General features: G+C 36.8%; 2 protein-coding genes and 1 long non-coding RNA gene across 4 annotated transcripts; 1 reads left to right on the top strand and 2 right to left on the bottom strand.

Annotated features, from left to right (window-relative positions):
- The first annotated feature begins 406 nt into the window (after nucleotides 1-406).
- Nucleotides 407-13,516, top strand: LOC113678154 (putative protein phosphatase 2C T23F11.1). Its single transcript, XM_027195029.2, has 12 exons — nucleotides 407-611; nucleotides 3,471-3,574; nucleotides 5,063-5,146; nucleotides 5,449-5,514; nucleotides 5,656-5,721; nucleotides 8,381-8,454; nucleotides 8,574-8,658; nucleotides 9,256-9,312; nucleotides 9,909-9,992; nucleotides 10,872-10,937; nucleotides 11,661-11,740; nucleotides 11,892-13,516. Exons 2-12 carry the CDS (start codon nucleotides 3,472-3,474, stop codon nucleotides 12,081-12,083), a joined length of 957 nt encoding a protein of 318 aa, XP_027050830.1. The 5' UTR covers nucleotides 407-611; nucleotide 3,471; the 3' UTR covers nucleotides 12,084-13,516.
- Nucleotides 13,517-15,473: 1,957 nt separating this feature from the next.
- Nucleotides 15,474-23,762, bottom strand: LOC113678155 (uncharacterized). 2 transcript variants are annotated; one of them, XM_089191212.1, is made up of 4 exons: nucleotides 23,371-23,762; nucleotides 23,121-23,208; nucleotides 22,265-22,372; nucleotides 15,474-15,798 (listed from the first exon to the last, which is right to left on the bottom strand). In XM_089191212.1, the coding sequence occupies exons 2-4, from the start codon at nucleotides 23,166-23,168 to the stop codon at nucleotides 15,715-15,717; spliced, it is 240 nt and encodes a 79-aa protein (XP_089047338.1). In that variant the 5' UTR covers nucleotides 23,169-23,208; nucleotides 23,371-23,762; the 3' UTR covers nucleotides 15,474-15,714. The 2 variants fall into 2 exon arrangements, with proteins under 2 accessions (XP_089047338.1, XP_089047337.1); XM_089191211.1 differs by lacking the exon at nucleotides 15,474-15,798 and adding an exon at nucleotides 19,801-21,938.
- Nucleotides 16,539-17,810, bottom strand: LOC149035038 (uncharacterized). Its single transcript, XR_016182191.1, has 3 exons — nucleotides 17,666-17,810; nucleotides 17,191-17,381; nucleotides 16,539-16,775 (listed from the first exon to the last, which is right to left on the bottom strand). It is a non-coding gene; the product is annotated as an uncharacterized LOC149035038 (long non-coding RNA).
- Nucleotides 23,763-24,030: the final 268 nt, after the last annotated feature.

Below are 24,030 nucleotides of genomic sequence, written 5' to 3'. Positions count from 1 at the left end.
TGTCACTATAGGATTGCGTGACGATGGCGAACGTGACCGTGACTTGTAGATTTGAAACGAAATGACAAATTTTGTCATTAGACTCGCTAGTAGGACCAGTATGATTTATGAATTTCTTTCTTGCTTTTCCGAAAAAAAAATGGAAAATAAAAACAGCAAATCAGAGACAAACGTGTGATAAAGCTTTGTAGAAAAAATATTTAGGGAATTGCAAAGTTTTCATGCAGCATGGATATTTTTAAAGCTACAAACGCAGTTATATTCTCTCTCTTTACATGGACAAGTTTGTTTAGTTGGAAGATTTGTTTATTTGTCTGTTTACAATGTTTATCGATTGTTTCTGCATTCGTAAAATCTGTATCATTCTCTCCTTTAAGGTGATCAATAATTCCCACACCCTCTAAGCACATTTCCGTCTCCCCTCTCACGTGACTTAATAGAGCTTTCAAGATGTCGAGTTGGAAAGATTTTTTGATGCGACTGTTTACATGAAACTTTGGTAGGCGCTAGCTCTGATCTCCGCAAACACTATCAGCTTCTCTTAGAAAAGTTATCTCTAACTTGTGTTGGATCAGCGGTTTGGTGTAAACTAATTTCTCATCAAATTTAAGGTGAGTTACTCGCTATCTGTTATAAACTGTTAACTTAAATATAGACAAGCTTGTATCTGTTCCCCTTGCACACTTTCCTTTTCGTTATCTACTAATATGATGAGAAATTAAGCCTTTTTGCCTCTTAATGCTATCATCCACTCGGTTGTCAAGAACCGGTGCTCGTTCCTCTCTTCAAAGTAATTCTACAAGATAGTTGTTTCTAAATATAAAGCTTGCCGTTTCCTGCAAGTTGTTGAACTTTTGCCTTACACAAACTCGATCTGCCAGAAACGAAAGAAAAAACGTTTTCCACTCGCAAGCCCAGTGCCTTGCTTGTTTACGATTGAAAGTCTTCGACGATCGTTTCGAATTTGTATTATTTTAGGATAGGAAAATAGGATAATCGACAGTCTCTCTAACTTTTCAGTATTTTTTCGCTGGCGCAAACACGAAACACAACAATTGTACTAAGTTCAATTTGAATTGGACGCGTTGTGAATGCACTGAATGCATTTTATATTCAGGATTTTCCCTTTGCGTGGACGAATTTTTGAATAATACATGATAGCCTTGCTTCGTTTTGTACAAAACATATGGCAATAATTGGTTTTCCTTCGGAAAAACGGGGAGTTTTGCGGAATGTAACTTCGCGCAATGTGGACACAGGTTTCGAATGTTTTCGAGAGAGATCTGTGTTTTGAGCAATGATATTTTATGCCATGTAATGGTTTAGTGGGACCATTAGTAGGTGTACTTAAAGCTTATCAATACAGCTGTTTCTTGGCTTAATGAAGGATGCTTTCATTGTATCATAGTACATAGCAAAATATTAATTTGTAAGAAACACCGTTCTTACGTATCTACTGGATGCTAACCTTGCTTTTTCATAGTGCTGCATATCAAAGCAACCTTGGTACCTGTGGTTCTATTTTTAGCGGTATTTTCTTTCATTGAAAGCATGAATATTTTTAGTACACCGAGCGCAAATCATTATTATCTTGGATCGGAAAAATTAAATTTTGGCCATTGTTAATATTAATTGATGATATGAAGCCGCTTGATATCTTTTTGTTGGTAAATGTTTGTTGTGTTATTGACTGTTTCCTGCGACCAGGATTACATTTGTTCGGCGTAACAGATCTTTTATCTGCTGTGAGTTGGAAGTGTCTGTTAAATCAGCCGTAAGGTGTGATTAAATCGCGGAAAATTAACACTTATTAGTTCCATTTATATATATCAGGTATATTTAAGGTGGTGAAATCAAGACAGAGTGGTTTTGAATTAAGATCGATGTGTGAGTTGAAGTGCAGGAAATTTTCTTTTTTAACGAGAAATTGCTGTTTAAGTTGCAGATCAGTCCATTTTTGATATTTCTCTCTCTGAGTTTGGTGGTTGTTTTGAAGCATAATTTTGCATGAGCAGTCGAATAATCCCACAATTAAAAATCCATTTACTGCATGTAATAAAAAAAAGAAAAAACTGCATAAACTGTGGGATATTAACACGTCATATTAAGACAGGTTCTCCTCTTTTGAAATGTGTCTTTGTAAGCCTCGTGGTTTCCCCAAACACTGAAGCAAGCTGTTGGAATTAGAAAATGTTTGCTTTCATTTGTTTTTATATCCTTTTACCCTTTTACTCCTGAGATCTGATTGTTTATTCTTCCCTCCAGCTTTTACACAATTCCTGGCAAATAAGTTAGGTGAATTTGGTATTAGATCAAGATAACAACTTCTATCTGATAAGTTTAGGTATTCTTGTTTGTTCTTTGCTGGATAATGTATGGATATGATAGGGAGGAGTTTCACATGAATCACGTCTGGGTGTTAAGGGTTAAGAGGGTAGCAGAGGGTGGATCTTGTTTCCATTTCATGCGCAAATTTTAGACAAATTAATGCATCATATACTTAAAATAGTACTTCTCATGTCACGTATTAAAAAGGGAAACCTTCAAATCTAACCTTAACTTTCCTTTTTGTAAAATTCCCCCTGTCATATTTTAATTTTGGGCATAATCACTCTTCACATATGAAGCATTTGTCACCTTCCCTTAAAAAGCATCAGTTGCTTAAAAGGTTAAAGAAGATGTCATTCGAAAAAGATTTTGAAGACAGTGAGAGTTATTAGATATAAGCTGTATGGTTAGTGTCTGGTGATAATTTTCCATGACATTTTCATAGTTAAATTCTATGGTGCAGAAAAGTATGTACTGTTTAAATCAAGAGGAGAGTCTCCATATCTGAATTTGAAATCATTCTGGTCATTAAATTTTATCCAGAGAATTGTACATAGCTGCAAGAGAATTCTTTGATCTTTATTGCTTAGTTAATACCTAACAACCTTGCTATTATGTATTTATTGCCTGAGTGGAGGAGCAGGATTGGCAGGAATGGCTCAAGGTCATTATGTTGACACTACACTGGCTCCCTGTGTCGTGACTGAGAGCCAACTATTTTCCTGTCTGGCTCGATCAAACTCAGTCAATAAGTATTTTATTACTTAAAAATGCTTATATTTTGTTTGAACCTACATGTAAGTAGGGCATGATTATAAACATAACAAGGAGGCTCAACAACAACAAGAGAGGTTTTAAAAGAAAAACTTAAATGTTATTTCTTGGAGTCAGAACACAAACTCAAAATTGATTGCAAAGCAAGTCTTATTTCCTCACTTTTGTTTATTTTAAGTCAAATTCCACATACAGAACTCACATTCTTGAAAAAAAAACAGAGTAGTGCTGGTGGTAAGGCAACTTTTAATCTGGTTCATGTCAACCCATATGGCCATATGCATGTCAGCTTTTTTTTGGTGCTCTCAATTACTGAATAAGCAAGGCAATAGGGGTCATATGATAACAAGATTTATTTTGTGTTTCAGGATGGGTCAAACTCTCTCAGAACCTGTCACTACTAAAGATACTTCCTCTTGTTCAAACAAATTGTACAAAGTTGGTTCTTCCTGCATGCAGGGATGGAGAATAAGTATCCTTTTTGTTGCTGGATTTTCTTTAACCCTTTAACTCCCATGAGTGACCAAGAAAGAATTTCTCCTTACAATATCAGTACAATATCAACCAGATAACTAATGAGAATAAAGAAAAATATCAATTTGGGGATAATTAATTGATTCAATGCTAAATTCTCTGAACTAACATTCTTAGAATTGTATGGTTGATAGTAAGAGGAATTACACATTTGATCTGGGAGTTAAAGGGTTAATATTTGTTGAAACCACATGACTCAAAGATATTGTCCATGATCTCCACATGCATTGAGGGTTGGTATTTTTGCTAGCTACTCCTTTCTGAATTACCATATTTTTTAAGTAGACAAGTAGTGAAGTATCTGCATTGATCTGAAACATTTTTTACCTTTGCTTTATTGTTGTATGTACCCAAAATTTTATATTACAACTAGAAGGGAAGTGGCAAGTTATAGCTATTGCGATGGACAGTTTGCCTTCAGGCACTTGGTTGTGTCCTCTTAGCTATTTTCTAATAGCTGGACATTTAACCCTTAAACTCCTGATATCTGATTGTTAATTCTCCCATCTAACTTGCCCTTAATTCTTTGTAAATAGGATATGAGATAACAACTTCTTCTGATAAGTTTGAATATTCTCATTACCAGGTGGCTGGATAATGTACAGATATTATAGGGGGAAGTTACAAGCTAATCACTTCTGGGACTTAAAGGGTTAAAAGTATTCTGGGAACAGTAACACCACCCACTGCAAGCTAAGTAGATGTTTGTCACTCTAAAGGGTATGATTTTAAGAGCACATTAGTTGGAAAACAGCAATAGATTTACATTGAGGATAGTTTTCTTGGAGATCACACACCCATCTATTGTAAATGTATCTGTCTTTTTAAATGAATAAATGAATAAAAGAGAAAGAAGAGTAACTTGATAATGTTATTGAAATACTTGATAAAATTAACCTATTCCTGACTGAAGCACTATTAGGAAGCTTGTCCAAATACACAAATTTAACCATTAGTTGTGGAAGTAAATTTGGATTTTAAAGGCCAGTAGCCACATTCTCGAAAGACTTGGTAATTCATTGCATCTGAGGCCCTATTTTAAAATGAGTTCTAAGAATAGAGAAGTACTGTAGGTTCTGGCACTCCATTCAGTCCATTTTGTTTCTTTAGCGGATAATTTTCTGGGGTAGCCTTTTTGAAACTTTGTAACCCCCATCTTGATTGAAAACGGAACTGCTTTACATGCCTGTTAACTTAAAGGGACCTTTAAGAAACAGGCTTCAGATCTGCAACAAGTTTGGAAAATGACTTGTTCTGGTTTGAAATAGTTTCAGGATTTAGGTAACTAAGGGACACACCTTTGCCATGAATTCTTAGTAGTACCCTCTCCCCCTTTCTTATGTGCAGATTCTGCACTGGCCAAAGGCAACATACTATTTGTTTAAAAACCATAGGAAACTTTGAACTTCCTAAACTTTCAACTTAGACATGGAGGATTCCCATACAGAGATTTTATCTCTCAAAGAGGACAAAGGCACAGCTTTTTTTGGAGTTTATGATGGGCATGGAGGTGAGTGGAACAACACTTGATTAACGATGAATGGTGATGTTATTTAATTCATGGCATTTTCCATCTTTTAGATAATGCAGCAAGTTTTAAAGGGAATTTCACTTTATTCTTGCTCAATGTTCCACTAATAATAACCATGGAAATGCTGTCTTTTTCAGAATTAATGACAAATAACTTGTCATCGAGCTTATGGTTCAGTTACTAATCTTTTCCCTTTGCAATGGAAACTGTGAGACACTTGTGATCAATAGATTTTGTGAACTTTTTAATCATGCCTCGTTTCCTCTCTATTTCATTACAAGGTGCACGGGTAGCACAGTATTGTGGGAGAAGCATTCATACAAAAATTACATCTCATCCTTCCTGGGGTAAGGCATAATATTATTATGATATGAGTGCATCATCAATTTATGCTTTTTTCACTTGTAAGTTGATATCGACACTATTTATTGGAATTTGAAAAAGTGTGGACCCACTTTTTCAATTTCTTGCCCATTTTTTTTTCTCAGCAAAGGGAAATATTGGTGAAGCAATAAAAGGAGGCTTCTTAGCTTGTGATACTGACATGCAGAAAGGTATGCCTTCTATATTTATGAATACTGAATGGTTAAGCTGGATTGAATTACGGTTGTTTCGCCTATGGGTTGTTTTGACTACCATCTGTTTGCCTAGTCTAGAGTTGATTTGCCTATGTCTAATATATTAGTTTGCCTACATCTTAAAGTCCGTACCATGACAATCACTGTATAAAACAGTTAATTCAATTGACACAAAATTGATGATGATCAAAAATTATCACATGAAAATTTGATACCACAACTAATGAATTCTAATGATTACTATGTTAATTGTGTTCATCTTATTGTGCTTTGAAATGAGAGACAAATTGATTTGGCCCTTTTTGGAATATTGGATAAATGTTATGATGTATATCAATGTTGTAATTGTACCCTGATATTTAAATTACAGTAATCATCATGCTTTCCACGCTTTTGCACTGCTGTAGAGTTCTAGTCATGCAAATAAAGCTCACTGTTGTTGTTGTTGATTCACCTACTTGATGTGCGAAGTTGGAGTGAGTTGATTTGATTTGCACTTGGCGCAGTGAATTCAAACCACAAATGTTAACTGTTGCTTTTGAGTTAACTTGCCTTCAAGCCTATGGCTGTTACATGAAAATTGCTGCTTTTGAAATGAGTTGACTTTGTATGCATATAAACAAGTTATGCAAATACAGTAGAATCTCCAGTTTCAAATTACACAGTTCTTCAATTACACTCTTAATGCATGTTTGTAATTCTGTATGATGTGTGTTCATTTTGCAACATTCTAGAGAACATTTGTTATATATTTGGGTTTTGTAATATGTATTAATCAGTCTCTGATAGATACAAACATATTTATCGCCTACATATAAAATGAAGGTTACAAATGCAATGTAATTGTTACAAGCAACTTTTTACTTACTACATGCGGGGACATTTGGGTTGTTCGCGTGACACCTGCCCCCCCTGTCAACACTAGTGTGGCAATGACAGTGTTGCCATCTGTTGCATCCACCACAGAGAAGGGCTTCTAGGCAGAAGGTGACGATTTGTGTGCAAAAGATGCAGTCAAATTCTTCCATGATATTGATGATTATAGCTTTGATGATAGCATTGACTATCACATTGGTTTTTCCATTGCGAGCATTGTTCTAACGAACTGGTGACAAGAGAAAAAAATACTAGGACTTTTATAGTGTCAATCCCTTCTCTGATGGATTGAAATTGCAGCGATATGATATGATTGGTGAATACAAATGTTGTTTACAATCCTTTGTTAAATAAACTACCATGTCTAAATCTGAATGATATGTTAATGAAAGTTTCACCTAAAGTCACAAGCCCACACAAATAATGCCTTAACTGTTATATAAATGTGTGTGTGTGTGTGTATAAATATATATATGTATATATTTTTCTTTTTTCATCTAGCTAAGTTTGTGGATCATGTGAAAGGGAACAAACTAACAAAACACTAATTTACAAAGAACAAATCGCAACATCAATATAAACACTGAACGGGGAAGTAAAGTGGGAACAAGCGAATTTCCCAAGTACTATGTCCTTTCAAATGATATGTTCATGAAAAGTCTCATCATTTCTTTAGTACTGGTATAGGCCACTTAAGTCACAAGTCAACACAAATAACGCCTTAACTGTTATATATTTTTTTTTCATCTGGCTAAGTTTGTGGATCACATGAAAGCACACAAACTAACAATCAAAACATTAATTTATAAAGTCCTACCTCCTTTAGTATAGGCCACTCGAGTCACAAGTAAACACTAAGACCGTAAACAGTGGTTTATTTCATCTTAATACTCAGTTTTTCTGGGTGGTTCAACAAGGACTTTTAAACAATTCAGCTTTGACATATGAACTGTAAACTGACATATTAGATGTAGGCGAACAGATAGTAAGTGCAACAACCGGTTACCAGCTGGATTATGCACTTCTTGATCTGAAGTCTAATTTACCAAGCACTAAACAACAACTCCTAGGGAATATTGATCAAGGCTTCAGTTGAGAACTCCACAAGAATGAAAGCCCCCAAGAGTATAAGATACTGAATTCGCTTGTCTGAGTTTTTTACACATGATCCATCTTGAAAATCTTTTCACCTGGAAATTGACCCCCTGTGGATGAAAGAATTGTACAGTAGGGGTTTGGCACAGAGTTGAGCAGAAGTCAAGTTATTATGGTCTTTAGATTCATTTATTGAACAAATAGGTAATGGTAAAAAGTATAAATAGAGAATAACAGCAAAAACACCGGCAAATCCCTTCATTTTTTAATTTCTTGGGGTTTTGCTCCACCAGATATTGTTTCACTTGAGAAAATGAAATTTTAAATCTGAAATTATGACTTAGAGCATAATTAACATATTATGAGCATATACTATGAGTCATACAATCAATTGATTACCAACAATCATGTATCTAATAATAAGATTTGCTCTGACTTTAATGAAAGTAATTTGATTTTCTCAAACACAGAATAGGCATATGATTACAGACCAAATAGCACTTCTTTTGGTTTTTTTTTTTTTTTTTTTCCTCCATGATTGATAAAAGGGGGTGATTATTGCTGTTAATGTTGCCTATTAAATTTAAAAGCAATTTAAAAGCAATTTAAAAGCAAAGGTTTCCTGTGTTTAACTCGCTATAACGCTGCCATGGTTTGTTTTCAGATGATCAGATGAAGGATGAAATGGCTGGAACAACTGCCATAGTCATAATCCTCAAAAATAACAAGATTTATTGTGTAAGAATGTTATTATCATGATGATTGTTGTCAGTGATATCTTGTTTTATATCTTTGTTAATTCTTCTTACATTGGAATTAATAAATCTTTGCCTGTGTTTGTCTGTCCTGTTCATCAGGGAAATGTTGGAGACTCAAGAGCCATTGCATCAAAAAAGGGAGCAGTGGAACAGCTTTCCTTTGATCATAAGCCAAGCAATGATGGTAACACACAAGTTTTTTGTTGACTAAATAATGGTTTCTTTCTAAGGGGAATATTTTAAAAAGTGGTTTGACAGTGTTTACAAATTCAAAAATACTTATGAATTAACTAGGAACAAGAGTGTTACTGTGGAGATTAAAGGTTAGATTTCCTATGACAGCTTGACAATTTTTGAGTTTTTCAAAATTCATGACATCACTCTAATAAACTGTACCCTTTAATTAGTACCTTGAGGAGAAAAACACCAGCTACATACATTTGAACTCCACTTTTAACCTGATAACATGGCAGTGGAGCAATTTCTGGCTGTTTAAGTGGGATTTTTAAAATCACATTGTGCATTATTGACTAAGCAGCAGGTTGAGATGGCTTCCCAGAAATTATGAAGAATGTAAACCAGGTGCAAGCAATTTTTGGGTCTGCAATGTTACCTTCTTGATAGCCAATCACATCACAGAATTCTCTTCTCATTGCTGGTTTGAAGAGCCAGCCCTGAAATAAAATATAGCAATGCCAGTGGCAATAAAGATTGTGATAACTTCATGCACCTCAATAAAGGAGAACCTTCACTGAAAGATTGTCATTTTGTCTCTTAAAAGATGAAACAAGAAGAATCATAGCTGCTGGGGGCTGGGTGGAGTTTAACAGAGTTAATGGTAAGTGCTCAAGTGAACTACAGAAGCTAGATAGCTTTATAGTGATAGATAGTCCTATAGGCTTTAGCCATGCATAAAAAAACCTAACTGCAATTTTTCTTTTCATTGCATGCTAAGCCCTGCTTGACAAGGTCTGCTAGTAGATGAGTCATTGCAGAAACTCCATGTGATATAGTTTACACCATAACCACATTCTGTCTTCTTTAATGATGATAATTTTCTCTCTCTTGTGCTGTTATCTAGGCACTCCACTAATACAAACAGTTTATCCTCTGCTTGAGTAATAGTATGGGCCAACGATTAGGGAGTAATTGGCAAGAAATGCATGAAAATCATATCAACCCTTTACACCCTAACATCAGTATCCAAATTCTCCATACTCTTCTCTATACATTCCCTTTGGTGCTGACAAGGAGAATTTGTTTAACAATCAAAGCTTCTTAACTTGTGATCATTTTCTTTATTCTCATGATCTCAAATGAATGGTTCACCAGTATTATTGTAGGGAGAATTTAGGCACTGGTCACTTTTAGGGTTAAAAGGGTTAAGTATGGTTGTGTGGCATTAACACTTACCTCTTTGGTGTTCACCCATAGGCAACTTAGCATTGTCAAGAGCACTTGGAGATTTTTGCTTCAAGAGGAATGACAAGAAATCACCAGAGGAGCAGATTGTAACAGGTATTGATATCAGTGAAGTGAGCTGTGTGATTGGTTATCAGTAGATAGTTTATATAAGGGAGTAAAATGATGTGGAGTAAAAAATGCATCTTCTTAAAACATGCTGAGCTCCAGAACCTAGTTTTAGAGAAGATAGAAAACACTACTTGATTTTTCAGAGCCAAATGGTTTAACCTCAGCCCAACTCTAACCAAAAAGGGCCAAAAACATGGGCCCATTTCTCGAAAGTCCCTTGTTACTCAAAATTTACACAGAGAAGCAGGTTCTGGTACCCTAACCAGTCCATTTTGTTTCTTCATCTGATAGTTTTATTGCATGGTTTTCAAAACTTTTGAAACCCCAATCTTGAATAAAAACAGAACAGTTCTACAAGCCTGTTTAATTACCTGGACTTTCGAGAAACAGGCCGAAGGACTCCTTAGCAGCTGTGCAACTTATTGTATCAGGGGAGATTAACCTTCACCCACCCCATCCCCAACCCCTCTTGCCTTTTGTAGCGTTGCTGTAGTTTAGCTTTCAGTGAAATAGGAGGACAACTGGAGTCCTAAGGTGATTTTCACTTTACAGCTTTGGTTTTTCTACAATTTTTGACATGGATTGTTCTGTTGACTTAAGCCATCCACATCCATTAATTACAGCTATACCCTCATCAGAACTGTTTATGTTTAATATGTAAAATTTACAGAAGCTTAATTTAGATCATATTCATGCATATAATTACATAATAGATATCAACTGAGGGGGTTGCCGCAGAGGAAACTAGTTTTACAGATCGCTCAGGCAATATAAGTGTAGTGAGTTAAAAGTGAAGGAAATTCAGGATTTTCCTGAATAAGGTGATGAATTTTCATTTATATGGCTTTTTTTTGGTTTGTTCAGCTCTGCCTGATGTGATACAGAAAGAAATTACACCGGATCATGAATTTATTGTCTTAGCTTGTGATGGTGAGTACTTAAGAGAAGCTGTCTTCCCATCACGGTAGTTTCGTGGGCTTTAAACATCCTCTTAAAAGAGCCCCAAAAAATTGTTTTTGTTAATTTGTCCGTAGTGCAAAGGAACGGTCAAGTTTCCTTTCAATCCAACCAGGGCTTAATTTATTGATGAACTTATTCCCAGTTTCTGTAGCTTGAAGCAAATAGGATTATTCCACTCTTACTGGACGGTAATTTGGTCTGTCCTAAGTGAAGCACACTTTCCCCCCTTCCAAAAAAAATTAATTAAGTTTCATTGCCTCATACTTGGCTTCCTGGCTAATTTTCATTTAAACTCATGCCCTGAAAAAGGCATTGTGGTAGTTTCATAGTTTCAGATCCGAAAATTCTTGTTAGGAAGAATACAATCTTTGATTAAAAACAAACAAACAAATAAAACCTTTATTTATTTACACTATAGCCCTAATATGCAAACTATTTCAAAACTAATCAGTTTTGAGTACTTCATAGTGATTAGTAGTATGCAATCCAGGTTTTGCTAGTATTTTGATAGCAGACAAGTACCGGAAAAAAAAAACCCACAGATCTGATGGACAGGTCCCGATACCCCTTCCCCTGGATCCGCCACTAGGGAACAATTATGTGTCCAGTGCACTTCTCTCTGGAATAGCGCGTCTCCCATTGAGTTTTCATAAAGTGAAGTATGTAACCTCTTACGTCTTGTCCTATTTACAGGTATCTGGGATGTTCTGTCCAATCAAGAAGTAATCGATTTTGTAAGAATTAGGATAGCTCAAAAAATGGAACCTGAACAGGTGTGTGAAGTGATTATCTTCCTTCTGAGTGTTCGCATTTACGGACTAGGCGCGTGAAGTACCAAAGCAATCCAAGATCACTTTAGATGCTTAATTGAAAGCAGCTCTAACGTCTTTCTTGAAATGTAACCTCGCCCTTTCTCGTCTTTAGATTTGTGAAGAGCTTCTTACGAGATGCCTTGCCCCGGATTGTCAGATGGGAGGCCTTGGCTGCGACAACATGACAGTGATTATCGTTTGTTTATTACAAGGAGGAACATACGAAGACCTCTGCCTAAAATGTTCAAGACCGAGTGACTCTAGTTCTGCTTATAACGGCAACTCGGCGCCATTTTATTCTTGACATTAATGTCGGCATGGGTTCACTGTTTCTGTTGGAGATATGAGCAAGTTTGCGGTGGAGGATAAGGGCATGTTTTATAGAAGTTAGAGGTTGACGAGGTTAAGATTAAAGCAGTGAAAGTATTTAGTTGGACTACGGCAAAGCACAAAAGGAGAGAGCGAGATGTCAAACGTTGTGTGACATGTCAAAGGAGTTGTGTGCTCTTCGTGGACTTTGCTGCAGCAGAGTGATTGTACAATGATGGATTTTAACCCTTGAATGTTTCCTTTTTCCTTTTCTTTTTTGTGTTGTATTTTTCTATTTTTAAGGGAGTCAACTTGCCAAAGTAAATAGTGGCTTATCGTAGAAAACCTGGCCCTCCATTGAAGGTATGATCGTCGTGGATTCGGTTGCATTTCAAACCAGACTGTGGATCACGTGGCGGAAGGGAGCCATTCCCATTCTGGAGGGATGGTTCGAAATGGAATTACCAGCATCTTCCGTTCAAATGGACGGCACAAAGTTGCGTCCGTTTTTCCACAAACTAAAGGGTACTCATCAATGAAGGATCAAGTGCCAACGAACTGACACTCTTCCTGAAGTAAGGAGAACATTCCGGGATAAGCGACGGCTTGAGTGTCACTCTGCACCCTCAAAGTTAAGCGCTGAAAATCAAGCATTAAGTTATCAGCGCTGGTATTTAATTTAACGTGCGATAGTCATTAGGAAAGAGTCATACGAGTTCATCCTGATAGTATGAGGGTGATAGTTTTGTGGTTTGAATAGGGAAGAAAAAATTTTGTCGAAATATTTTTGTGATAAATTAGTCAGGTGCCACACGTTATTAATTCGTGGTCGCTATTCAACAGATTCAATGTCCATTTAAAATGTTGGCCAACTGGCGTCGTCTTTTTTCTCGAAGAACTTTGTTACTCCTCTCAACTACAGTTTCCGTTTATGCAGCCAAGGTAGCTCGGGAAGTCGGGATCAGAGTCGGAGCGCTTCGGGCTTGAACCGAGTGGTGCTATCGAGCCTTGGCACGGACCACTGGGCCGGGATGATGTTACAAAGAACGCGTCGTTTCGTGAATTGAGACTAACATTCTTCAGTGATTTACGGATGTGATTTTTTTATATGCGCGCTATTTTAACTGAACTTGGTTTTCAGTCGCGGTTATTTAAGGGGAGGGCTGGGGTGTAGATAATTTTTTTTTTTAACGAGAAACCGTTTTTCTTTAAGTTTAGCGTGGTAGTTTAAAGTTTTTTGTTTTTTTTTTAGTATTGATGGTCTCTTTCGCAAACTTTATTTGAAGTGTCGCAAAACACTTCTAACAGAGGAAGTTTTGCGTGATTTCAGGTCAATGACTGCGTGACAGACTTTTCGCCGAATGTGTTGGGCTTGTATGGTAACGCAAGCTGGCTGTAAATAAGTAGTAAATCAATTTTTCTACAAAAGCGTTGATTTGATTTGATTATTGTACGTTTATGTTGGGTTGAGAGAGAAAAATGTGTTCGAAAATTAACTAACCAATCAGTGTTATCTGTTTAAAACAACTCACTGAGACTATACACCCAGTATTTCCCTTCATCTCTTTCAAGTGATTGTTTTATGCGAATATTGCACAAACTGTATTTCTTCGATTAACCCTTTAACTCCACAATCAAATTTGTAATTCTCCTTACTGTCAACCATACAATTCTTATAATGTTAGTTCAGAGAATTTAGTATTGGATCGACTAATTATCCCCAAATTTCTTCATTCTCGTCACCTATCTGGTAAATTTATTGATATTGTAAGGAGAAATTCTGTAATGGTCACCCGTGGGAGTTGAAGGGTTAAGCGCCTAAGCTCGAATAAGTGTCCACCCTTCAGGGAGAGAAAGTAAATAAGCGCCCTCCTCATTTTCCCCCTCTCCCCTCCCCTACATACATACATACATACATAAGCTTTATTTATCCTCGGATTTCAGTGTAGCTTACAAGCTAGTATCTCCGATCCTAATTACTAATTTTAAAAGTTACAGCAAGAACAAGGTCAAAAGAAAAAAAAATTCATAATGTAATAATATAATAATATAATTATCATTAATATAATAATATAATGTAATATTAATGTAATATTAACAGAAACCGTGCACTAACAGTTTGCCCTTAAATTCACTATAATCTACAGTCTTTCAAAAGTGGTCAGGGAGGGAGTTCCAGTACTTAACAGATGAATAGCTGAAAGAATTTAAACCATATGTGGTTGTAAACGGCTTAGGAAGTGATAAAATATTGGTGCCCCTTAGGGAGTAAGCAGTAGATCTTAGCTTGATCAGTTGTTTCAAATAGCACGGATATTTACCAAGATGGAGACAGTTGAATATACAAATCATCATATTTTGTATCCTCCTGTTGGCTAAACCACACACACCTGCCTTGTCTAAAAGGTCATCATAGTTCGAGTCCCAGTCCTTTAAAACAAATCTTAAAATACGTCTATTTAAGGTGTCTAGTTTAACAGAGTCCTCTGAATTACAAAAGTGCCATATCATTGAACAGTAGTGAAAATGGGGTAACATAAACGTTTTATACAGGCGAAGCATAATTTCGGTAGAAATAAGTTTGCCAAATCTTTTGAAGACACTTCACTGATTATTTATTTTTTTACATACAGAGGATATGTGTTCCTTGAAATTAAGTTCATTATCAAGAATTATTCCAAAAAGTTCCAGGCATCCCCTCCCCCTCCCCTTCTACAAAATATGGATAACAGAATATCCACCGTCCATGATACATCTTCACGATTTGTTATTATTTGTTTTGTTGCGAATTAAACTTGCCACTTGGTGGAAATGGTGGAATGTTGTAAGCGTTTAGCGTCATTAGCTGCCCACGCGCAAGGTCCATGAAGTGAATAACCGCTCAGGGCACTTAATCGAAGAAATATTCAAGTTGGTAGTAACAAGGAACTCAAACATCCGGATAGTAACAGGAGTCATGTCATTTATTAGCTAAGGTGTTTGAGGTCTCCAAGAGAAACTTATTCAACTTATTCAATTATAGCCATCACATACACGAAGATTAGAGCAAGGCACTCATATAAATTTGATTACTTTTTTTTTTTAGGAACAGGTCACCTGGGAAAGGGGGTGGAAGATTTTGGGGGGGGGGATCATTTTGTTTTCAGGGGGAACAGAGGAAGAATCAGTTGTCGCCAACAGAGTATAAGGGGGACTATCAAAGTTGACTGCCAACTAACTGTCAGTGATGGGTCTTAGTAAGAATATTACAGAGCCTTATGGGGGATCGGATTAATTTTATTGTAACATAAGCGATATCCCCCAGCTTCCCTCTCACCACCCCGTAGGTGCTAAATAATGAACGGTTGCTCAACAAACTGTTATTAACTATTGGTTGACAACAGGGTGCCTAAATGTACATAACATTGTATTTATTCCCTGAGAAAATGATTGATGCCATCAAAATTAAACCTTTGTGTTATGTCAAGTGTCTTTCTGTGTCCTAACAACAAGATAAGAAAAACCTCAGAAAAGGAAGATTTCATAAACATGCAAGATCAGCAGACGCCGTCGAGTAAAGTTTTCCGGCCTTCCGGTATAGACACAACATTAATCCAAAGCTCGGTCGCGCCTGCCTTTGACGTCACTTATTTTGACGGCGAAACCTTGGTAATTAAGACATTTTTAGACAAACAAAGAGTTCTTTTCAACATAAGCTGACGTGGAATCTTCTGGAAAAAAAAAACATTAAGGAAAATTCCTAGCTGTTTTAAAATTATGATGTCTTCTTTACACTTAATGAAAAGCTAATCAACTGTGTTTCAGTCTATTGCCAAAAAGGAATGACACTGTAGAAGTAGGAAAATGAAAGGCTCGTCAACTATTTAATAGGTTACAAAATTTTTACAAAAGAACTAATATTCTTCGAAAGAAATTGGCAAAAACTCAATACAACTTACATAATTGTGATGTGCTATAAACGTTAGAATCCTCTTTTTATAGTTGGAAACAAAATCGATTTAATTTCCCGTTCCTATACTGTCAAGTTGTTGCTCTGAGAAGAGTCACCCTCAATTTTCTCCGCCAGCGTGATGCTGAGAAGAAGAGCTTCGCCTAAAACCGTCGTGGCCTGGGTACGAATAATTCGAAGACCCAAAATTTCATAAAGGGCTGGCTAAGCTTCTGAAGAGAATTTGGTGCCGCGTAAGTGGGGATTATGACTAGATTCTATCGATTACTGAGTTGATAATGTAAATTGGCCACCGTAAAGAGTTTCTAAAGCTGACGTTTCAAGCGTTAGCCTTTCGTCAGAGCGAAAATTTTATACCAGAGTTCAAACGCGTTGACTAAGTTTGGTTTCGAGAGTTTTCTTTGCGTCTTCCCGTTTTATACATGAAATTTTCTTTCGAAAAAGAGACTTCAGATTCTAATTTTACTTGGAGTTATTGAGCGAAAAACCAATCTGCGTATGTGCCTTCTATATGATTTATTAACTGGAATCAAACAGGAAGAGTGATTATTAGTATCTTATAAGTTTTATTCTCCGCTACACCAGCTGGGTGCGGAGATCAGTTAAAGACTCAGTTGTTGCATACTAACGGCTTTCCTCCTCTAGAATACTGGCAGTCCCTCCTTCTAAACAAAGTCCCTCGCGCCAGTAAAAAAAAACATCAGTGGAGAAAAGTTCACGATAGCAGGCCGCACGGAACTAAATTTGAGAGAAAAATCCATTAATTCTGCTAAACTTGACCAACAAAAGTTTAGTTTATGCTCCTCGATGCTCGTTAGACTCATTTAAGTTTACAGATAGCCGCAGAAAGCAAACGACACATCATGCTTTTCTGTCTTCCAAATGTTCGATGCAACTAATTCTGTAGTAGTTCTTCTTCGCGCGAGAAAAAGCCGACACAAATATCACAAAAATTCATAACTCGATGATTTTGGAAGGTCAAATGCTGACCCTACTTGTGTAATAAAATCACATTGCACTCAAAATGGATGACAAGAATTATCTTCTGATACAGCTGTGTGTTCACAAATCACTCTTCCTTGCGGGTGAGTCTGTCAAGTGATGCAATATTTCCAGCTACTGCTGAGATATAAATGAAACCTGAAAAACATACCTGGAAGTCTATCTCAAAATCTTTTTCAACTGCAATCTGGTTTTTATCACAGCCAGACGGGAAAAAACATTTTACTCCAAGCTGCTAATTAAGCCGGTAAAGAACTAATCTTTGGAAAATCCGTTCCAAATCATCATCATTTTCTTGCTGTAGTCCCTCTAAAAAGCTTTCAAGTACAAGTTCTCCACATTCTAAGACGGTTTGACAAAAATTTCAGTCCTTAAAGAAAGACATACAGTAGTTCGTCTTATCGCGAGCGTAGGACGGCAAAGAAAACATTCTGAGTTCCTATGAGAAATCGACCCTCGAAACAATCTGTTTCCGCGCTGGGCCGTATCACAAGGTTCACACTTGACTTGCATTCTACATTCTACTGGGACGAGTAACGGCAAAAGCGTAGTGCGGGTAAATACAATTAATAATACTATAGGAGGAAAGTAAAGTTATGACAGAAATCATGACTCGTTGTAAATACCTCTGGAATCATTGTTTTCCACTCTTCTCAAATAAAATTTTCATGAATGGCCTAAGCTGTACGTGAAATTCACATTTGGAAAAAACTACATTAGAGTCGAACAGTCCGAGAGATTTCTACAGTAACCAGTGCGGTGTCTATTCTCGAAGATATTTTACTGAGCAAGGCTAAAAGGCTAAAATTCCTATCGCTGTTAGGAAATTCCTTGACGGTTCCGCCCAGGTCATCTAGAATCTTCTTTCATCATATGCAAACAAACATCGGCATCGCGAGACATACCGAGAATTCCCAACACACCCACGATTAAAACCGATCACCCGAGCATAAACACGATAAGCGTCGTTTCGCTTCGGCTTGATTCACTTTGTTCCAGCAAAAGAATGCCTATCTTTTGATACTGAGTATTATTTACCATCCATAAATAGCAGGAAAGGTCGCGATCTTTCAATTTTTTTAAAGAGGTTTAGTGACCAGAATGAAGAAAATCATTTATTTAACAAATATGATATTCTAAAAAAAAATCTTCTCACCGCACAAAGCAGTTCAATTCTAGTAAACATTCGCCTCTCTCGGCAAACATAGAATACCATTGTAATCAGGAGTTAAGAAAATTAATTATAATATTATTGTTTACTTAATTGCATCGCTCTGTTCTCGCGTTCATACTAAGGTACTCTTTCGACGAGCAAAGCGGATTAAGCTAGTGGGAGTGGTAATCTACTTAACGAAAAACAAGTTCTAAGTCTCGTGTTTACATTTTGAGCCGTAATTGATACTCCTCAGCTGTATATTAAGAAGGGGTGGGCGGCATGTACAACCTATTTTTAGAAACAGTTTCCACCCAATTTGGAAACAATGGAAGAAAGAAAACTCTCGTGCAACTGATCATCACAAATAATAATTCTATATCAGTACAATTTTCCTAATAGCGAGACCACCATTGAAGAATAAAGAAAGAATTCAGAAAGTCATTTCTTAATGAGGTTATGATAACTTTGGTCATTTTGGAGAAAGAGTTAAGGTTTTAAAACTTAAATTCTATATCACAATTGTTTTACACCAATATGATTTGGATGAGAAAATCAAAAAGAAAGTATAAGAAAAAAATGAGATGATTATTTTTAAGGCTATTGTAGACACTCTTTGTCTTATTCATGTAAATGTTAGGATTAAACGAAATTGAAAATTGCAGTTATAAATAATGGTCTAATTTACATTAGGAAATAGCCGCGATACTTCGTGGATCGTGATTCGTCAAAAACCTATCGTTTATTGCATCGGTAAAACCATAGAAAATTGAACTTTATCTTAAAAATGCAATAGACTGCATCTTTTGTCGGTTTACCGGCGTATTTACCTGCTTAGGATGGTAGGAGAACACTCGAAAAGTCTATAAATCTAAGTGTGTAAATCACTAGCCTCCGGCTCGTGATTTACAAACTATACTCGTGTTCTTCTAACATTACTCTGGTAAACCAGTAGAAAGGGCAATCTATTTCTTAATGGTCTTATTTACTTTAAACCGTTTACTAATATTGCAATTCATACAAAAGAACAAAAGCATTTGTGGAATAAAATCACTTTACCGAGTTCTTAGCACGTATCTTTTGAGAAGACAATACGGAGGGCGATCTTTGAAGATACCCCACAGTAATACGCTTTTTATAATTCCTTTAGAAACTATAATCCACGAAAAGACACAATGGAAACCCTTGACCGGACGATGAACATGAAAATTATTGTTCATATCCTTTGACAGTTTCCTTCCGGTAATGTACGGAAACCGGCCGGCGTTTGAAAAACTTTAATTGAGTAAAACTAGATCCACTTCGTAATTTAGAAGAGGCCGAAAAAGATTAATCGACTACATGCAGTTTCATCGTTTGAGTTTATGGGCCTTGTTTGCCGAAAAAAGTTTTCTTCTCGGTTCGAGTAGTATCTTTATTCGTTGCAGCTGTAATTAATAAACAGAACCAGCGACAAAATTGAATTGTTGTTTGTTTTAAGACTGAAAGTATGTTGTGTTTGATTTGCTAAAATCGAAAGTGAGGGAATTCACAGTTTACGCCGCAGCAAGAACAATTCTCTTCGCATTTTTTTTTTCATCTGTTTTAAGCAGAATCACTACAAAACGATTTTTTTTTCTTGGTTTGTTTATTGCAGAAGCTCTTAAAAGTACATTTGCCTTGTCACACTGTTGTAGTGCAGAAACCCCGACGTAATTTACTGAGATTGTTTCAACTCGGTATGAAAAGCAAACAAGTCAAACTTCTCGAAGATAAAGAGTGCCCATTCTTGGTTGGTATTTCGGTCTAACTGAAGCCACTTTAAAAATAAAAAGTGCTTCTTTTACTAATAAGCAGAAATAAGCTTTCAGTTTCAGCTGAAAAGGATATCACATAGAAACAAAAAATAGGAAAATCAGACAAGCCATCAAGACTTTAAATAAGCCAACTTATTTCAGAAAAATCGCCTATGGATGAAGCCCTATTGAAACAGATTACTGCATTTGAAAACAATTACGAATGATAGTAAAGCGGTGCTGATGTGAAGCTCATCTCTACCACAGACGACAGAGACACCGGCGGCATTAATAATTATGAGATACCAAGACTTTGTGGAATTAAAAAATTGGAAATCAAGAGCTAGCAAAACCGCAGTTTACCTGAAACGGTAAAGCAATAAAACAGCAAAGGATCAAAATTACCTTTGAAAAAAATGCGGAAATGAAAGTTGCAGCCATTTGCTCTGTGACGTTAATAACATTGGTGGAAAGAGGACTTTGTCTTCTCTTAAATCAGGAAGTGGAAACCGTTTCGTTTTGAAACTAATTGTTTTAGGAATGTAGGTAATAATTACAAAATAATTTTTCATTTTTTTAATGCAACTGACTTTATCAGTTTTCGAGAAAGCGCTGAGTTGAACAAGTACCTCGTTGGAAAAAGCTCGGATTCTGGTTGAAATGTACTTAGCTTTTGTAATTACTGAAAGTTCTGAGGAAAACCTTTCTCCTTATTAATTGAATAAGAAATTCCTAGAGTTTATCTCACAGTCTTAAATAAATTACTCAATAAAGAAAGCCACCGAACAGTGGCAGAGGAACCTAGGACCGTGATCGCCGCTAAAAACTGAGGATATACTGATTATCACTCGGCACTGTAGACGGACACCTCTCTTGTAAGCGGACACCCTCAGGAATTGGAAAAAGTTTCCGTTAGTAGAACTGTCCGCCTACGAAAAATTTGTTCTCATAAGCGGAAGAGTCCGCTTACGGGAGAGTGTTATGTCGGTCGCTTGTTGACGTCAAACGAACGGACAGCTCGCTTTCCCGCGTACAAATGGATATTTGACAAAACTGATCCCCAATGTTCTGTTACTCTTTCAAAGATCATATTTTTGTTGATTTCCAAAAAGAGACAAATGCCGTTGCCAATAGTCAATCATTATGCTCTCTCTAGCGAGACAGCGTAAACAGAGGGAAAAAAGTCAAATTTCCACCTTAAAAAGTACCCGCGTCCGTTTACGACGGAGTGTCCGCTTTCGGGAATGAACAAGTAGAGATTTGGAATGGGAAGCAAAAAAAGGTGTCTGTTAGCAGAACTGTCCGTCTACGAGGATGTTCGTTTGCGGAGAGTTGATTGTATTGAATGTGTTTGGCATATACACCATCACATCGATCTGTTTACAAATGTAAGTACAGTATCTAATACGAAACTAAGTGAAACAAGTGTACAAGTTATATTAACTTCTTTGTCTATTTCTTGCTGTTTTGTTTTTCTAGAGGTAATAGATCTCACTAGACTTGAGGTCAATAACGAAATTTTATTATTCACACTCACCTAAATGGAAACTGAAAGTTTGGATCGCGCCGACGGGAGACTATGACAGAACGGTTTTAGCTTTGCTGATGATACATATAGTCATGGAATGCGTTCTATGCATTCACAAGCTTTTGGATTTTCACACTTTCGGTGAAGTATACACTCCGAAATGATCTCCCACAGAATAACTCGTTTTCCCGTCACGAATCGTGCTAAAGCGTTCTGTGACGTAGCCAACCTATCATGTTTTTTTCTTGAAAAGAAAATGCTGTTTCGCTTGAACAGGAAATCCTATGAAGACATATACTGGTTATTTGAACTGCACCGGAAACCGCGATTGACGTCAGAACAGCTGCGTACGGCGAGGCCGCAGGATGTGACTCGACCAGCGAATAAAAAGCGAAAAACCGCATACGAGGAAATATTAAATATCCAAGATGTTCCAGCGTTTCCTTAGAATTAAAACAAATCATTTTCGCGTAAATGAACGCAATTATATGTGTCTTGACCTTTTGAATTTTTCGATGCTCTGATGTGCAATTCAGTGTACATTGGAGTAGATGCATATATGCGACGCATGAAAAAAGACCGAACCAATTTTTTGGGGGAAGGAATCTACATTGATTACTACTTAAATACTCACCAAAATTCACTGAAGATCTCCTCAAGAAGATTTTGCCGGGATGTTTTTTTTTCTTTCAGCCAAAGTTACCCGCATGTTTAAAATTTGGGTTCTCTATTTCGGGCCACACAACTGTATACTAATCTTATCGCATACCTTTTTTATCACACGATGACAGATTGAACTGAAGTTTCCGAGTTTTTTAGGAGCAAGGATGATGCCAAAACATCTCTGCTGAAGCGTGTGCCCAGACAGCCATAACAGCTAAAATGAAGAGAATATTGTACAGATCTTGACAATAAAAGGTTGAAACTATTGATATTGAAGGTCTATCGAAGTTGACGCTTAATAAGGTATGAACCACACAAATCAGTGTACAAAATTATGTGGTTAATGGGCTTGTTATTTTTGGAACAAATGTTGACCTCTCTACTTGACACCTAGGCGACGCCCTGAAATCCTTTGTTCCCGTTTTAGAAATCTTTAGTTTGTAAACAGTCTGATATTACAGACATCGGAAATTATCAATGACCCCTTTCTGTTTAATGATCTTGTCGGCAAAGCTCGGCATCGTGGAACCGCCTACGAAGTTAATACTCGTGCGACTCCCGCAGCGATATCAGCTTTCGACATTCCGGAGTTAATTTACGGCAGCTTAACGAACCACATCGGCGTCTCATCGGCATCCCGAAATTTAACACGATAATTATCGATGCTTCGACCGGAATTTGCGATAATCTAGCGACTTAGTGTTAGATTTCAACGAAAGAAAGTAATTTGAATATTTAGCGTTCCTTAGGATTTAACTAGGGCTGCAAGTCTCTCCAGAGAAAAATTGTTTATTTAGAGAATAAGTTTTTAATTTTTGGAGTATCATTTTAAGAGCCACTTTAACTCCGATGAAAGCTGTTGGCTAAAACCGATCTTTTTATCTGACAACAAAAGTGTTTTAGGAATGCTGACAAAATGGTTACATTTTAATTAAACAAAGTAACAAACTAGGGTGTTACACCTTTGCTGCTTGCGGTGGGTCCGGGGTATCGTAGGAAATGAAGCTCATCCAAATTAGCTCCGTAACTTCCTCTTCTGTTAAACAAACTCTGTAAACGAGGATGGCGAAAGATTAATACTGTTTTATTATGCAGGCTGGGTTGTTTACAAGTGTAATAGGAAAAGCCCATGTAAACAACAGACAAAATAAACAGAGTTACATTCCTCAGCCAGGATGCAAATAGTGGAGGAAAAAGATAACTTGCATTTACCGTTTGATCTGTTTGTATAAAGCTTGCGCAGTCAATGAAGCGAGAACCGCTCAAGGCAAGAACGCAGATTTTTCGGGATAAGAGAGTATCCGTGCCGAACTAATCAGATATAAATCATCAAAGCTGTATTTTTAAATGACCTTTCGATATCGTTTGATCGGCTATTCGATAAACGCTTATACGTCACACTCGTGAAGTGATCGCTACTTCCCGAATTTGGTCATGTTTTCCGACGGCTCTGACCATGACAATAATTTTCCCACGATCGGACATACAATACCGAGTTTCGGTTCACTGCCTTGATTATGCCCTGAGGAATTAGCCAGCTGTTTTGATAAGATGCAAATTAAAGTTCTCGATAGAGGTGACTGCCTGCAGAGTACTCAATGTGCAGTTGTTGCGAATTAGAATCGCTCAGTTAAAGGCAGAGATCGGCAGAAGGAATGTAGATTCGTGGAATATTCTAGGACGGAAGTGTATCTGTCATTTAAACACATTGAAATTACAACTTTCCATTGTATTCAAAGTGTTTATTTTGCTGACAAAGGATTCATTTCAAACGTCGACTTTTTAATAATAAAGTTGTTTTTATCGCTCTGAGAATCATGGTGTCATCAACCATTAGCCAATCAGATCTCGCGTAGATTACTTGCGATGACC

The sequence above is a fragment of the Pocillopora damicornis genome, chromosome 13 (assembly GCF_964200805.1).
Source record: "Pocillopora damicornis chromosome 13, jaPocDami1.2, whole genome shotgun sequence".
Lineage (NCBI taxonomy): Eukaryota > Metazoa > Cnidaria > Anthozoa > Scleractinia > Pocilloporidae > Pocillopora > Pocillopora damicornis.
Note: the sequence above shows the minus strand (reverse complement) of the source record. Positions and strands in the feature narration are given on the sequence as shown.

Bases quoted from the DNA above. Each gene is read 5' to 3' on its own strand.
- LOC113678154 (XM_027195029.2), top strand. From the start codon at position 3,472: ATGGGTCAAACTCTCTCAGAACCTGTCACTACTAAAGATACTTCCTCT. The intron at 5,722-8,380 runs GTATGCCTTCTA...GTTTGTTTTCAG, and splicing joins TGATACTGACATGCAGAAAG to ATGATCAGATGAAGGATGAA. The intron at 8,455-8,573 runs GTAAGAATGTTA...CCTGTTCATCAG, and splicing joins AAAATAACAAGATTTATTGT to GGAAATGTTGGAGACTCAAG.
- LOC113678155 (XM_089191211.1), bottom strand. From the start codon at position 23,168: ATGAGCTTCATTTCCTACGATACCCCGGACCCACCGCAAGCAGCAAAG. The intron at 22,373-23,120 runs GTGTAACACCCT...TCTTCATTTTAG, and splicing joins ACCCACCGCAAGCAGCAAAG to CTGTTATGGCTGTCTGGGCA. The intron at 21,939-22,264 runs GTATGCGATAAG...TTTAATTCTAAG, and splicing joins GTCATCGTGTGATAAAAAAG to GAAACGCTGGAACATCTTGG.